General features: G+C 37.5%; 1 protein-coding gene across 2 annotated transcripts in view; it reads left to right on the top strand.

Moving 5' to 3' along the window:
• Positions 1-15615, top strand: part of LOC145690007 (uncharacterized) — an 865423-nt gene that overhangs the window by 694169 nt on the left and 155639 nt on the right. For both annotated transcript variants that reach the window (XM_081764484.1, XM_081764482.1), the window contains 5 exons: positions 1417-1566; positions 3355-3588; positions 5047-5133; positions 6549-6725; positions 13284-13467. In XM_081764484.1, coding sequence (XP_081620610.1) covers positions 1417-1566; positions 3355-3588; positions 5047-5133; positions 6549-6725; positions 13284-13467 — 832 coding nt within the window. The remainder of the gene's footprint in view (positions 1-1416; positions 1567-3354; positions 3589-5046; positions 5134-6548; positions 6726-13283; positions 13468-15615) is intronic.

Genomic DNA, 15615 nt, shown 5'->3' with positions numbered 1-15615 from the left:
ATGGTTCGGATCCCACGTTAAACTGTAGGTCCACGTCTCATATAGCCTCAATACTGAACCGGACCCCAAAATCAAATCAAATCCAGTCCAAAACAATTCGTAGATTGTAAGTGTAATTAAAAGGAAAACTTTGAAGAAAGAAAATATAAAAAGGCACGATATACCGTACTACAAACTTTCATGACATAGGATGCAATTAGAAACCCTTCGCATTATAGTTAAGCGTTCTACCGGTGTCCCCATCATACCCCTCTTCCATGTGGAGATTCGTGTTCAGAAAATGGGCTCGACTTGCTTTTGAAGCTGTCGCACTGACAAGTATAATTCATTTAAAGCATAACGCCTTAGTTGCAGGAAGCACTCAACCTGCCCTGTACTTTAAGTGAGGAAGTTTTAACATCCTACAATTACATTTCTCTTACACGTTTGTACCACTATTTCATTCATACTCATCATTACCGTCTCTTTTAGCTTACACAGTATAACCGTGGGACGTAAAACTGAAAGATATTTGCGAACTGCTTCGTGCCAGCCAGTTGTGGCTATGTGTATAGTTTGTGGAAGTCGTTCGTCTTTCCCATAGTTTCAAAATAAATGTATGATTATTTTGGCCGTTTAGAGCGCATTTTCACGAAACAAGCCTTTATGTTCGTCCCTACTACCCGAAACTCTTTATATTTACAATTTCACATCTAAACCTTGTAAGGCAGTCAATATAAATACTTATATTACTTGTGCTTTTCTTCAGTCGTCTACTGGAGATTACAATCAATCTCCAAACTGGTACCAAACTTAGCATATTCGTCCATGCTTTTGTACAGTAAAAGATTTTATTTATTTCTATGTGCATGTTTCTCTACTAAGTACACTTATTTGAAAGGTCGAAAGCAATTCGTTGCACCAGTCTAGAGTTTTATACAACTATATCATGCTTAAGGGTTATAGTTTCGTAATCCTATCTAGTGAATAACAGTTTTAAGTTCTAGGGAAAATGTTTTTTGTTTAGAAGTAGTATAACTCAGAAATTTTGACCCTTTTTTCTATTTTTAGTAAGTTTATTTTGTGTCTGGTTTGTACACAAGGGTTACATTATCTAGCATGGGGTGAACATATAATGTTTGAAGAGTAGCTGCTGTATTAAACTCTACTAATTCTAAAAATGAACCAAGATTTTTGTTTACTTCATTTATTATATTGACAATATATGATTTCAAATGTAAACATTGTATCGTATATTTTGCACCTATATAACCTTGCTACAGTTCGCATGACACACAAGCACTTTTCCTCCGGAAAGTCTTTATTTGTTTATAATTGTGTACTCTGTTTTTACAGTTTTAATATTCAGAAACTAAAGAAGATATGATGTTATTTTTTTTGCTCTATATTTACTGTTATTTTTGTTCTCTTTCAAAGCCACCAACTGCTCTGCATCTACAGTTTCAAACCGAATTAAATCTTCTTGATTCCGTGGAAGAATCACTACGACGCCTGACCGAAGTTGATAAACTGAGAGCTATCACTTTGGCAGAACAAGGAACAACAGCGCTTGCTCAAACTATACAGGTAACAGGATTTATTTAATAATAATAATAATAATAATAATAACAAATTCCTGGTACGAAGCCCCGAAGGGTTTAAACCAACCAGACGGCATTTTGAAATTGAATGATGTATGGTCTGTACATTAAGGTGATTACTGGTTTCGGTATTGTGATGAACAACATTGTACCCAGTGGCGGATCCAGGATATGATCAAGGAAGGGGTTAAACCATAGTTTGACGCTTTATTCAGTGTAAACAGGATTGAAGCTCATTTTATCCAGTGTATACCTGAGCGTCAAGGGAGGGGGCTATAACCACTACAGCCCCCTCTTGGATCCGCCACTGATTGTACCCGTAGATTTTCTTGGGGTTTTCCTGTTTCTTCCCGTGCGAGCGTTCGCGGGTTCGATTATTGGTGAGGACATTCGATCGGAAAATTGTAAAAGCTTCTTCTGGTCACCCTTCCTGGGTTTTCCTCATTCACACCAGGCAAATGCCGGGATGGTACCTAGCATATAGGTCCCAGGCCGCTTCCTTCCTTCCCTCTCCCCAGACAGTGTAATCGCCGAGGGACGTCATCCCTCATACGTGATGGGCTCACATGGCCATACAATCCGAAAGCCCAGAAATCTAATTCCTAAAAATTACCGTTTCCTTCCGTAGTCTCATTCCATCAATTATTTTATAGTTATTTAGTTTTATAAATAACCCCTCTCCTTTAGCCTAAAGGACATAAAGTCCGTTGTAAATGATTCTGTGATGGTTTTAATGAAGTGCTGTATTTTTGCCTATGATGTGTTTACACCATGGACAAATAAAGATATTATTGTTATTAATAAGCTCTTGATATTGTAGACGACATTAGTGAAAGTGAAAAATATTGGTTATATAAATCGTAATAGTAACAAATGAACATCAATTTGACGTATTTGTGTTGAGGTTTTGATTTAACCGCTGAAGAAAATATATCTTATCGAAACCATTCGGAACTTTGACATTGGACGAATTCCGTGTAATTCTAATATTAATGTTTACTTATGCTTCAGTTGTGATTTTTATAAGCAACTAGCAGAATATCCGTTCTTTGCATGGGGAGAATAGGGCTGAATTTGGATTTAAACGTCATCGGAAGTGTCACTGTTCATCTCAGCGACCACGAAAACTATGGATTGGACTCTAATATCGGTCATTTTCGATCATTTTTAAATATCTCGCTCCCATCCCTCCCTAAAAACCATGCTAGGCCCGAATCTGATGTATGTTGAAAATGTAATCGAGATCGGTTGGGTGGTTCGAGAGATATGAAGTCACAAACACAATCACTTCCATTTTTGTCTACAGCGTAGCCCAAAAGTAGGGATACAGTCCCATACTGATCGGTCATGACATTTTATATCATTTACTTATTATTAGCCATACGGATATTGACTTGCTTTCTTCCTTATCTGTTCTTAATGTATTTTCACTTATACCTTACACCAAATCAAAGCAAATAAATTCATTTCCTTAATAAATTAAAATGTCATACTTGATCAATGCTGATCTGTATACCTACTTTTGGTTCACCTTGTATATAGATTATATAGAAATTTGTTTCACAAGTTTTGCAACCGTAACTACTTAGTCTCTCGTAGATTGCCTCTTGGTACTGAGAACAGATTGCCGGTCTGTGATTTGTATGATTTAAAAAGAAATAGAGTGATGTTCAATTGTTATCATTTGATAGTTATGCCATTGCATAGAATGTTATCAATTATCACCATCATTTACATTACATACTGAAAAGTACAGTTTTATTTTAATGTACAGGGTATGCAACAACTGCATAGTGAAGAACTACATGCCCTTCACAAGAAGACCTCTGAAGAAAGACGAGAAATGGAGAGAGCGTTTGAACGGGAACAACAGAAAGTGGAACAGTTGCTGGAAGAAGTGAGGAAGAGTATCTGTCACACAAAATATGATTCGTTGGAGATAGCTAAAACACAAGCGGAGGCAGCTAAGTTGACAGCAGAAGCTGCGAAGAAGTTGTCTGAAGCTAAGGTATGTTATCTTCGAAAAAGTACTTTGTCATTCTCGACTCTTATTTAATTATTCCTTGTATGTTACTTATCATAGTAAAAGTTCCCACGTGAGAATTAGAACTTCACTTGCTTCTAATACGAACAGCAGATGTAATTAGGGAAAGGGGAGTATCTGCATTATGGCTTATTAGCTGTACCTGTGCCATCTTTCTTTTTGTCCTATTGAATTCCATAGGGAATTATTTTTCTCTTTTCTTTGAAATTTACTGCAATTTTAATGATTTGATTTATTGATTTCTTCTTGATGTAGTAGCCCTGCGTAGCGTAGTCTCTAACACTCACTTTTGGTGTGAGAGTTTCCGGGTTCGATTCCCGGTGGGAACACCTCAGTCGAAAAGTTGTAATGGTTTTTTCAGGCAAACCATCCTGTGTGATGTTTTTTCCTACGATTTCCTCATTCACACGTGGCAAATACCGGGATGGTACCTAATACACAGGTTCCAAGCCACTTCCTTTCCCATTATATTGTGCTTCCCTTGTTCTTGAGGAAAATATATGAAATTCTCAGACACTCACTGATTCATTTATCACAAAATCTTTCAAGTTGTTGGATATAGACTCTTCAACTCTTGTAGAAATATTGTCCTTATACATTGAGCTGTAAATAAGATGGAATTTTGCGAAATACGACTCCTACGGATGGGGGATGGGGGGGGGGGAGAAGACTAGAAAGGTTTTTTGTGTCATTCATCAGATCTTTGAAATTATTAGGAATACAATCTTGAATTTTATATAAATAATCTCTCTGTTCCTTAGGTTGTATATAAGACAAAATGTTGAGAAATGTGACCTATAATATGAAAGGGGAAAGGGGGATAATTTGAATTGAATTGAATTGAAAAAGGCTTTATTCAAGCGGGCGAGGTTCAGCATACTGCTGCTCTACCACCTAACTCTTGTCAAGGAATACATTTAGTTATACAAAAAACATACAATCAATTGAGTCAAAAGATTCGGTTATATACAACAAAAATACAGGTATACAGTAAGATGATTAAAAAAAAAGAAGAAGAAGAAGAAGAAAGTGGTACTTTTAACAAAACACACACACACGCACAAGTACAACAAGTGAAGAAAGAAGAAAAGCAAACATGAATAAGCACAAATCTTCATTACAGCTTATTTAAACTTAACTTATCTTTAACCTTCAGATTAAGATACCAGACACTTAAACATTATGAAAGGATTCTTTAAAAAATTGGTATTATTTGGTAGACTATTATAAAATTTCAAATTTAGGTCTTTCCGTTAGAGATCGAACCCAAACCCTGAACCTTACGAGGAAAAGGCACAGTTGCTGACTACTGAGCGTCTCGGAATCTCAACTTTTGTGTATCTTTTTGTTTTTATATATTATTTGTTATTAAGATTTTTAAAAGAAGAAATATTATTAAGTAATAATAATTCTTTATTGCAGACCATGTCCGCACGTGAAATTCAGATGATATCGACACAAACTGCGGCTACTGCAGCCATTGCTGCTGTCCAAGAAGCAGTGAAGTTGGTACGTACTTGAAATAGATATTATTGAGTTATATTTAAAGATAGTTTACAGGAAAATTGTTGCGATGTAGTTAAATTTACATTGAAGTTGCATCATCCAGGCACGTAGCCAAGGGGTGGGTCCAGGGGATCCGGACCCCACTCTTCGAAACTATAAATAAAAAAATTAAGGAAGGATGAAAGAAAAAGAAACGAGAAAAAGAAGAATCTGCGTTAAAAATAAAAAGCTACAGCAAGTGTTTGGGTACTCTTTCTTATTAGGAGCTTTGTATGGAGGAAACGAGGGGGGGGGGGAGGTCAAGTTAAAAATGGATATTATTGTAACGGAGCATTCCAAATTCCATCTAGCTCCATGCTAATCTATGGACTACAAAATTACGATCGATAAACCGGTTCGATCAGATGACTCTCAGGTAGAACTTAAGAAATGCCCACAATCACCAATAATGAGTCTGGCAAAATAGATTCCAGTTACACTTGTTAAAGAAAATTCCAATTTCGTGGCAACACTAATCCATTTTATAGGATGTCTTTACTGCCGAAAGAGATCTCGTTGCTATCCTTGAGGCATTAAATGAAATAAGAAAAAGAAGAAGAAAGAAGACAAGAACCGAGTTTGAATGACCTCGGAAGACTATATCTTTTTCAATACATTTTTTAAAATATCTTTTACTCGAGAAAAATGTTGCCAGTAAAATAGTTTAGATTGATCGAGCCTCTGATGTGCAACCGCAGTATTTCATGTCACGCCCTCTCCCCTACCCCATTAGGAAACCCTGGTTAAACGAACCAATATATGTTGCCATTAAAGTAGTTTAGAATGATCGAGCCCCTGCTGCGATAACTACAGTATTTCGTCATGGACTCCCCCTATTACGAAATCCTGGCTACGTGCCTGCACCATCCAATCGTGACGTAATGTCACGTAGTAATTTTTTCCACTTCTCACATAACTTTATTGCCCCAAAACTTTATTACTTAAGGTACGAAACATAGCTGAGCGAGCGTTAGCGAGCGAAGGGCTTAGAAGTCCCGCCAAATCTCATTTTATTCCACTTTTGTCCCCATGATAATACCACGTTACATTATGTCACACTCAAGTTGTGCAGCTTCAATTAACGTGTATACTACGGGGCGGGCCAACAGATAACTCCAGCCAATCAGAAATGTGTATTTTGTTCCTATGGCTAGAATCGAGCGCGAAAACAATGCTTCCCAAGCTACAACGGGCCCATGTGCATTGCAGACCTTTAATTGGACAGTCGTTACTGTCGCTGCTTTTGCTTGGAAACTTAATTGTAAAGACATAAATGATAAAGGCAAAGATATATCCATAATTGATTAAATAACATAAACTAATTGATTAAAGGATAATTAATATACATAAAAGTTTAATGTAGAATTAAAATAACTCAGTTGCAGGCTCAGCAAATTAAACTTAGTGAAACGGATCAAGAAGGCTCCCAGACGACGACGTATCATAGTGTACAGAAATCAACTTCAGGAACTTCGTTATCATCATCAGCATCTGAGACGAAGACACAACAGTCTGTTGAGGACCATGCTGACAAACAAGATGAGGCGACATCCGAGGTAATTTTCGAAACACAAGTAATCTTTTCTATTGTAAACTTGCGTTAAATCTTCTAACCCTGAACTGCGCTTAAACACCCATATTAATAATTTATTCGTATACGTTTCGATATTACAACATGATGTAGTATCTCATATTATTTTATTTCGGTAATTTAAGCTCAGGTATGCTTTTTAGATTATGGAGGCAGAATTAGTGAATTACTTATTTACAAGTTAGTTAACCTAAGACGTGAAAAGAAAGAAACGATTGTAATACAGAATTTCATCAACCTCCGAAGTGATTTATTGGAGTGTAAGTTTCACTTGTTCTGCTGTGAACTAAGTTTAATATTTTTTTTTAGTCTAAAAATTTTCAATATATGAATACACGAATCAATGTTAAAGATTCCTTAATTATCACGTACTGATGATGATGAGTAGGAGTAATCGAAATGTATACGAATAAATTAATAATGCGGCTGTTTAAGAAAGTTTAAGTTAGTATTTGATTAATAAATATTCATCGTCAGTTCATTTAGGAATTTGTGTTAAATGTTTTAAATACGCGCATTTACAGTGTTTCCATACAGAAGAAATGTCAGTGTGCATAATAGGCGGCCTTCGAGAACCAGGTATTGTCATTTTCAAAACATAAGAGCCGTGTCTCATAACCACTACCAAAAGAGTGAGGCCGCGGTGGTTCAGTGGTAGAGCGTTCACCTCTGGTGTATGGTGTCCCTGGTTTGATCTCAGCTCGTGCCAAGTGAGCTTTGTGGTGGACAAAGACCGTGTGCGTGGGTTTTCTCGGGGTTCTTCCGTTTCCTCCCACACCTTCTTCATTCCATCATTTCATTCATCTGTCATTATCATCGTTTTTCTTTAGCCTAACCGGCATAATCGTGAGACGTAAAACTTAAAGATTTTATTTTCCACTACCAAAAGGGCAACCCTCCCCTTGTTAGGATGGTGGTTGGTAGATGTTGCCAGATGTCCGATGTCATTAGGTAGAAGAAGAAACAAGAAAGAAAAAAGAAAGGAAAACAAGTGAGAAATAAAGACACAATGTTATTACTTGTTGTGATAAATGAAAGAAATTTGGAGAAAAGGGAAGGTTTGGCAACTTTGTTTTCTTGGATTTATGGCCTGTTGACAAGGGACAGAGCTGTGTCTCTGTTCTGTGCAAATTCCAGGAATCGAGGTTCTCTCGTTCTGAAACCATCTATACATATGAATGTAACCTGCCAGTTGCTACACACAAGCTGGAAGATATTCGGTGACTGCAGCAAATGTCAAAATGCGAATCTCTAATTGTTGCAATTCCTGCTTTAAATTTTTGGAACATAATAACTTACGATAACCCTAAAAATAAAGTGAAGGAGTATGAGAATTGCGGAGCGAAAAAAATGAAATGAAGTCTTTAAGTTTTACGTCCCACGGTTATACCGGTTAGGCGAAAGGAGACGGTGATAATGAGAAATGAATGAAATGATGGAATGAAGAAAGTGGGAGGAAACGGGAGAACCCCGAGAAAACTCACGAGCACGGTGTTTGTCCACCACAAAGTCCACACGGCACGAGCTGGGATCGAACCAGGGACCCCAAACACCGGAGGTGAACGCTCTACCACTGAGCCACCGCGCCCCCCGAGAATTGCGGAGCGAGTAATCATTCAACTTGCCATTGTGGTCGATCCAAACTAATTGACCAGCTAACAGTAAAGGGCGATCCCATCTGGTTAAAGGCTACAAAAGTTCTTCCACATCAACATAAGCGAAAATACCGTCTTTGTAATATCTTAAAATACAGATATTGTTCTCCATTCAGGCTTCGCCAATGAAGGTCCATCCAATTATCTATTCTACCCAGAGACCACACTAACCATTAGCTTTCTAACATTCTGCCTTTTTGAATTGAGAATTTGTCTTGCTCCGATAACACATATTCTAGTGTTTAAAACTCTTCACTGATGAACTAAAGCAAATGTTGTCGGAAAAGAGAACCGATTCAGCTGAGCAAGTAGCTTTTTCATCCACCTCGTCGCATGATAGTGCGTTCACCTTTGATGAGAGAGATCTGTGGTGTTCTGTTTCAGGCCTTGTGAGTTTGTGGTGGACAACATCATGTTGGTTAGTTTCCTCGAGGTTCTTCCGCTATCTCATTCCACCAATTATTTTTGATTTTGTACCTTCATTAATTATCCTACTCATTTAGCCCCCCCCCCCAAAAAAAAAAAACGCGTGGAACGTTAAATAGGGTGTCTATCGATCACGAGAGTCACGAATGTCACGAAATAATAAAACGGTCATGAAAGTTACGAAATTTAGCATTTGGGTCACGATTTTTTTTTTTTTTTTTTAACTATAAATGTAAGTACAGATTGGAAAATTTTGTTCTATAAAACGTCAAAATTCACCACCAAAAATGTCTGTGGTCGGCTTTAGACGCTACCAAATCGCAAGCAAAGTACGTTTCTATCGCATGGATGAAAATTCGGCCTAATTCGCACCGAAATTCGCTCTTGAAAATGTTAGGAAATTTTGTGATTTGGTAAAGAAAAGGTCACAAAATTTCATTTTGGAATTTTAGTAGACACCCTGTTAAAGATTTTATTTCATTTTTCTACGTCAATTATGTTTGTCATTCAGACTTGTTACTTGCATTTTATAGAAATGCCATCCCTTGTTTTTAATTCTTTGATGAATCCTGTTTTCACTGGCAATAAGGATGCACCTGATGCTTTTTTTTTTTTTTCGTTCGCTTAATTAGGGCCATATTTCCTCTTGTTGGTCCTATTCCATGGAGTTCCAAACGACCTGTTCTTTGTCAGTTCTACACTTCTCGAAACTTTTGCAATGAATTTGGCCATGGTCTTCCCTGGACTATATTTCTCGTTGAACATTTGCGCACTGTGTGTGCTGGTATTACATGCTTGGCCAGACGAAAGCCGTACGTAAGCTCACCACTTACAAATGCGTAAGCAAGTAAGCGTGGTACTGTTTTTTCTACCCATGTATACTGTCATTGTACTCTTTTGCCCCAATGTACTCTCAGAGTTCATCAGCTGTGAGAACGTGTTTTCCATTAAAAAAAAAAGAACATTCGACTATAGCATACATCATACTCCACGTAGACCTCTCAAATTGGAGACAAGCAGTGAGTTCAGAGCTTAAACGCTTTCAGATAGTAAGCCGTAAAGATGTGCGACAAAATTGAAAATCCTGCCAAACGTAAGAGCAGTTGGAAGAATGTCTGGAAAGTACTTTAATATTCCTGACAAAACTCAAAGATGCTTTGAAAACCTCTGCGTCAAAATAGTACAGAGATGGTACAGAAAAATTGGCATTACGCTATCATAAGTGCTTGAATTTATATGGTGAATATGTTGAAAAGTAGAGTGAAGTATCGTACTTTTTTCATCATCTTTCACATACTAATTTGAATCGTCGGTTTCAAGAAGGGACCGAAGACTAAAACTTGGCAGCATAAATTCTTGTATTCCATATTAACTGCAAACTTTGCACTGCATGTCAGAGGTAAAAGAAGAAAGAAACAAAAACCAGTCCCTACTAACCAGATTTGGCGTTGTTGAATGAAAACTCTACCATTTATAGTATTGTTTCAATTTGCTAACATTGTGATTTTTGATCTTCATTCCTTCTTCAAACTGACGATTCATTTGTCGTTTGTTCCACAGCGAAATATGTCTTTCTTGTTTCTGAATGATTTTGTGCATGAAAGTGAGAAGTCTTTCTTATTTGCAATAAATAACAGGGAAATGAAGCTTTTTCTTTTCATATATGTATTTTTTAAAATTAATTATATATATATATATTTGGTCTAGGAATTAATTCGTGCGGGTGGACAAGAGATGGCGCAACGAACGGAGCGTCCCACAGTTCCGTGTATCCACACATGTGTTGCAAACCCCTGTCATCGCGTATCGTTCGTAGTATAGGACAGTGGATTAAAGCGTCAACAACACCAGTTTGTAGTTAAGTGAACATGGCGCAATTTGTGCCTGATAAAGTGTTTTTGCGGGGTGTCCTGCTGCATTACTTTAACATGCAGAAAAGTGCGACTGAAAGTCATCGTATTTTGGTGGAAGTGTATGGTGACCATGCTCTAGCTGAGCGAACGTGTCAGAAGTGGTTTGCACGGTTTAGAAGTGGTGATTTCGGCTTGGCAGACCAAGAGCGAGCTGGACAGCCAAAAAAATTTCAAGACGAAGAATTGACAGCATTGCTCGAGCAGGATTCGTGTCAAACGCAGGAACAACTTGCAGCAGCATTAGGCGTTGATCAAACAACAGTCTCCAAACGCTTGAAAGCCATGGGAATGATTCAAAAGATGTCACATTGGGTTCCACATGAATTGAAAGACAGAGACGTTGAAAGACGAAAAACCATTTGCGAATTGCTGCTTCAACGACAGAGCAGAAAGGGGTTTCTGCATCGAATTATTACGGGTGATGAGAAGTGGATCCATTACGAGAACCCTAAACGAAAAAAGGCCTGGGTGAAACCAGGTGAACCAGGTCCATCACAACCAAAACGAGATATTCACTGTGCAAAGGTTATGCTGTGCATATGGTGGGATATGAAAGGTGTGGTGTACTATGAGCTGCTGCAACCGGGTGAAACTATGAATGGAGAACGTTATCGACGACAATTAATGCGTTTGAAGCAAGCTCTGGCCAGAACACGACCAGCATGGGAGAACAGACATGATAAACTTATTGTTCAACATGATAACGCTCGCCCACATGTCGCAAAACCGGTCAAAACCTATTTAGAAAATGTCGGATGGGAAGTTTTACCCCACCCGCCGTATTCACCAGACGTTGCTCCTTCGGACTACTACTTGTTCGATTGCATGAACAACGATTTGATTGGACAGCGGTTTACTTCTTCAGAAGATATCGAAACATGGGTCTCTGACTGGATCGCTTCCAAGGATGAGGACTTCTTTCGCCACGGAATCCGTACATTGCCTGACAGATGGGCGAAAGTGGTGGCTAGCGATGGACAATATTTTTCTTAAGGTATTTATGTATTTTGTGTTTGTACTACAGCTTCAATGTGTGCGTACCAACCGCACGAATTAATTCCTAGACCAAATATATATATATACCTACTAAAATGATCGTAAACGACACATCTTCCTGGAATTGGTGTTCCGATATTCCAACTTTCTTTATAAAATTGGACCACATACGTATGTATGAAATATGGACGTTTAGATAGTTTCTGAATAATTCCTTCACCTATCTCTAATGAACTCCATAGGTTTTAAACTACCTAGCCATAAAGTTAATTTTCACACTCCTTCGATGTCGTTACTACTGTGAAATAACTTGCTTTTGATGATGTGTTGTTGCTCTTACTGAAGTTTTTCGGTGTTTTTCTTTCAGTTTTATGAGGCAGATACCATGACACCACCACCTTTAAATGAAAACCGTAGTCAACTTCCTTTTCCTTTGTGTTGTTGCTACTTACCGTTAGTTATTCCATTGTAAATTGGCCTCAAATATGTTATACTACTACAATCAATAAGTTCGTGAGCTGGACGTAGTGTGGCGCTATTGGTATACTACAGCTGATAAGTGATAGATATCCTAGAGGAAGTAGTGGAAGTTCATCTGTCGACCCAGCAAGAGGCAGGTCTGTGCATAGGTTGTAAGCAGACATACTATTTCTTTTGTGAAAAGAGTTGATTGCTCCGCTGCGGACTTGGAGAATGTCGCAGTTTGAGCAACGGGCAAACATCAAGTTCTGCCAAAAACTAAGCAAATCTGCTGCAAGAATATTGCAGATGATCAGGAAAGTGTAGAGTGACAACGCCCTGAGCCGCAGTGCAGTGTTTAAGTGGCACTATCGGTTTACGGAGGAGAGAAACAGTTTAGAGGATTATGAACTAATAAGTCGCCTAACAACAGTCCGAACAGAACTCAAGATCGAGTAGGTTGCAATGGTTGTGCACGCTAACCGTTCCCAGTCGATAGATGACATCGCAGCAGCAGTACGGATCAGCCATGGTACGTATCACAGCATTTTGACAGATGACTTGAACATGTCGCGTGTCACCTAGCACCGTGTTCCACGTATTCTGACACAAGACCAACGATCAGAAGTGCTGACGTTAATGGAACATTCCTGAACCGGATAATAACAGGAGATGAAACATAGTGTCTCCTCTGCGATCTACAACTAAAGAGACAAGCAGCCATCTGGAAATCGTCATCATTTCCAAAACGCGAGAACCCGAGGCAAGACAGATTGAAAGACAAAATGATGCTTGAGCTATTTTTTTTAAGTCAGTGTGAATCTGTGTAATTGTCTGTGTGCGCGTGTGTAGACGTTCACATCGAGCACAGCAACCGTGGGTTCTACAGGTTGCCTATATTCTGGGTACCAGTCCACGAATTTATTGACTGTACTAGTATCAGAAAGTTGGTTAAAAACAAGACTCTACATCACCTCTTAAATCTACCTATTTTCATTAAATTTCTTCCTTGAAATATTTGAACCTATTTGTTTCTTTTTTCTCGTAACATATTATGCATCTATCTGTTCACAGGGTATTGAAGAGGAAATCCCATCGGCTTCATATTCCAAGAGTTCCGCAAATGTACGTAACATTGTTGAGAATTTAGAACAGTCATTCCTGTCTGTAGAACGTACCATTACAGAACAACTAGAAGATAACAGTGAAGAACAAGAACCGTCGTTACAGTCTATTAGTGAAGAAATCTCGGAGCAACGTAAGTGTTACACGATTGTAGTGCTCTATCTGCAAATTATCTGCTTGAAGTCACACACATTCTTGTTATACATTTTTCGTTAGAAACTGAGATAGTGCATGGTATTTTCAACCTAGAATGCCATAAACTAGTACCGTATAAATAAACAAACAAAAGTATATAAAATGTTAGTTAACTAAAACAGTATTTTTTTCTCATTTTTATTAAATTTCTTTTCCACCTCTCATAGGACAATAGTAAGAGTGAAACTAGCAAAAATGTTGCTATTTTAGTCAAATCTATTTCAGTGAAATTTACATATGAATCAAAAAGTAAGATGATTTAGAATGGAGACTGAAATAACACTAACCAGTAATGTTTCGAATAACAAAGAGCTCCTTCGTGGCTAAGCGGTTAGCGTACGTACCTTCGGCGTGGGAGACCTGGTTTCGATTCCCGTTGGGAGCCCATGTAGTTCGGATTCCACATTAATCAGTAGGTTCACGTCTCACATAGTCTCGCTGCTGAAGGGGACGTTAAACTAAAAATCAACTCAACTCGAATAACATAAAGAAGTTTAGAAGAAAGAGTAAGCATAGAGTAATTTTATGGACATTTTTAAAAAATTTATTCGTATACTAGCTGTACCTCCTTTCTGCTTCCTTACTATATCTGTACATGACATTTACAGACATAAGTAAAGGACACGAGGACTCATAAACGGAGTGAATTACTGTTAATGGAAGAATTTGCGGTTATAACATTGTAACATTTTTATTTACAGTGTTGTTTTGTGCATAAAACAACATTGGTATAATTTACCTTCCCGCTGCCTATGTCCGCTTGAGACTCAAGACAAATAACTCTTAAATTAAGAAATATATCGGAAATTTGTTTTCTCTGTAAAGTAATTAAATATTCTGGCTAAAACTATCCCACTAACTTTTTTTTTCTGAAACAAGTAAATAAAAATTCGCCACGGTAGAGATTAAGTATGGAAGTGCTCCAGAACCGCATCGATCTTTCATGTTTGACATTGTTTGCAAGTTTTTTTTTTTTTTTTTTTTTTTTTTTTTCTCAGGTGAAGAATCAATCCTCTCTCAAAAAAATTCCTAAACCAAGAATGGTAAAAATTGGCTTTTTTAAGCAAAAGAAAGGATCGTTTTGGAAAGAAAGAAAAAGAACAATTTTTCGCCTCAGTATTTGTTTATCTTTGACATGCCATAGTGACCATGTGAATCTTATGGAATCAAAACGACCCCTAAAACTTTATATAGAAAATTAACGGTACTTTTTTGTTTTGTTTTGTTGTAAGTCTACTCAAAATTTGGAATCAACCAGCGAAAACGACACGTTCCTAGAGTTGCTGGTTTCAGATATTTCATTGTTGAAATAAACTGGCCACAAACATATAAATGTAACATCTTAATAATTTCATATTTTTAGTGGCACTACTTCATCAGAGCTAAAACATATTAATAAATCAATATTCACTCGTGCCATTCAAACATTCTGTTAGCAAGATTGACTTCATACGCAGATGAAATTATTGGAGATTATCGGTGCGGATTTAGGTAAAATTAATCAACTATCGACCAGATATTTACCATTTGACAAATATTCGAATAGAAATGGAAACACAGTACTAAGATACATGAATTGGTCGTTGTTTATTGATTTTAGAGATGTCTATGACTCGGTACTGAGGAAAATATTGCACAACATTCTTACAGAATTTGGAATGCCAAAAAATATAGTTTGATTAATTAAGATGTGTTTAAATAAATCCCAAAGTAAAGTTCGAGTAGGAAAATACTTGTCCACGAGCTTTCACTAGGAGATGCGTTGTTGCTATAATTATTCAACTTTGTTCTGGAGTACACTATAAGGAAAATCAAAGATAGCAACCAGGACCTAGAACAGATTGGTATTCACCAGGTTATGGCGTATTCTGATGATGTAAATCTGATAGATGATAGGAGAACAATAGAAAGAAATGCAGAGGTTTTATTAAACGCTTTCAGGGACATGGGTTTAGAAGTAAATGGAGAGAAAACATGGAAATTCACGGGTTCGTAATACTTCAACTTATGAATACATCAAAATATCAAATAATAATTTCGATAAAGTAGATACTTTCAAATGTCTAGGATCAATATTAACAGACGA

Source organism: Thermobia domestica, chromosome 7, assembly GCF_964235325.1.
Source record: "Thermobia domestica chromosome 7, izTheDome1.hap1.1, whole genome shotgun sequence".
In the NCBI taxonomy this organism is placed as follows: domain Eukaryota; kingdom Metazoa; phylum Arthropoda; class Insecta; order Zygentoma; family Lepismatidae; genus Thermobia; species Thermobia domestica.
The sequence above is the reverse complement of the archived record's forward strand: the minus strand, read 5'-3'. Positions and strand labels throughout refer to the sequence as shown.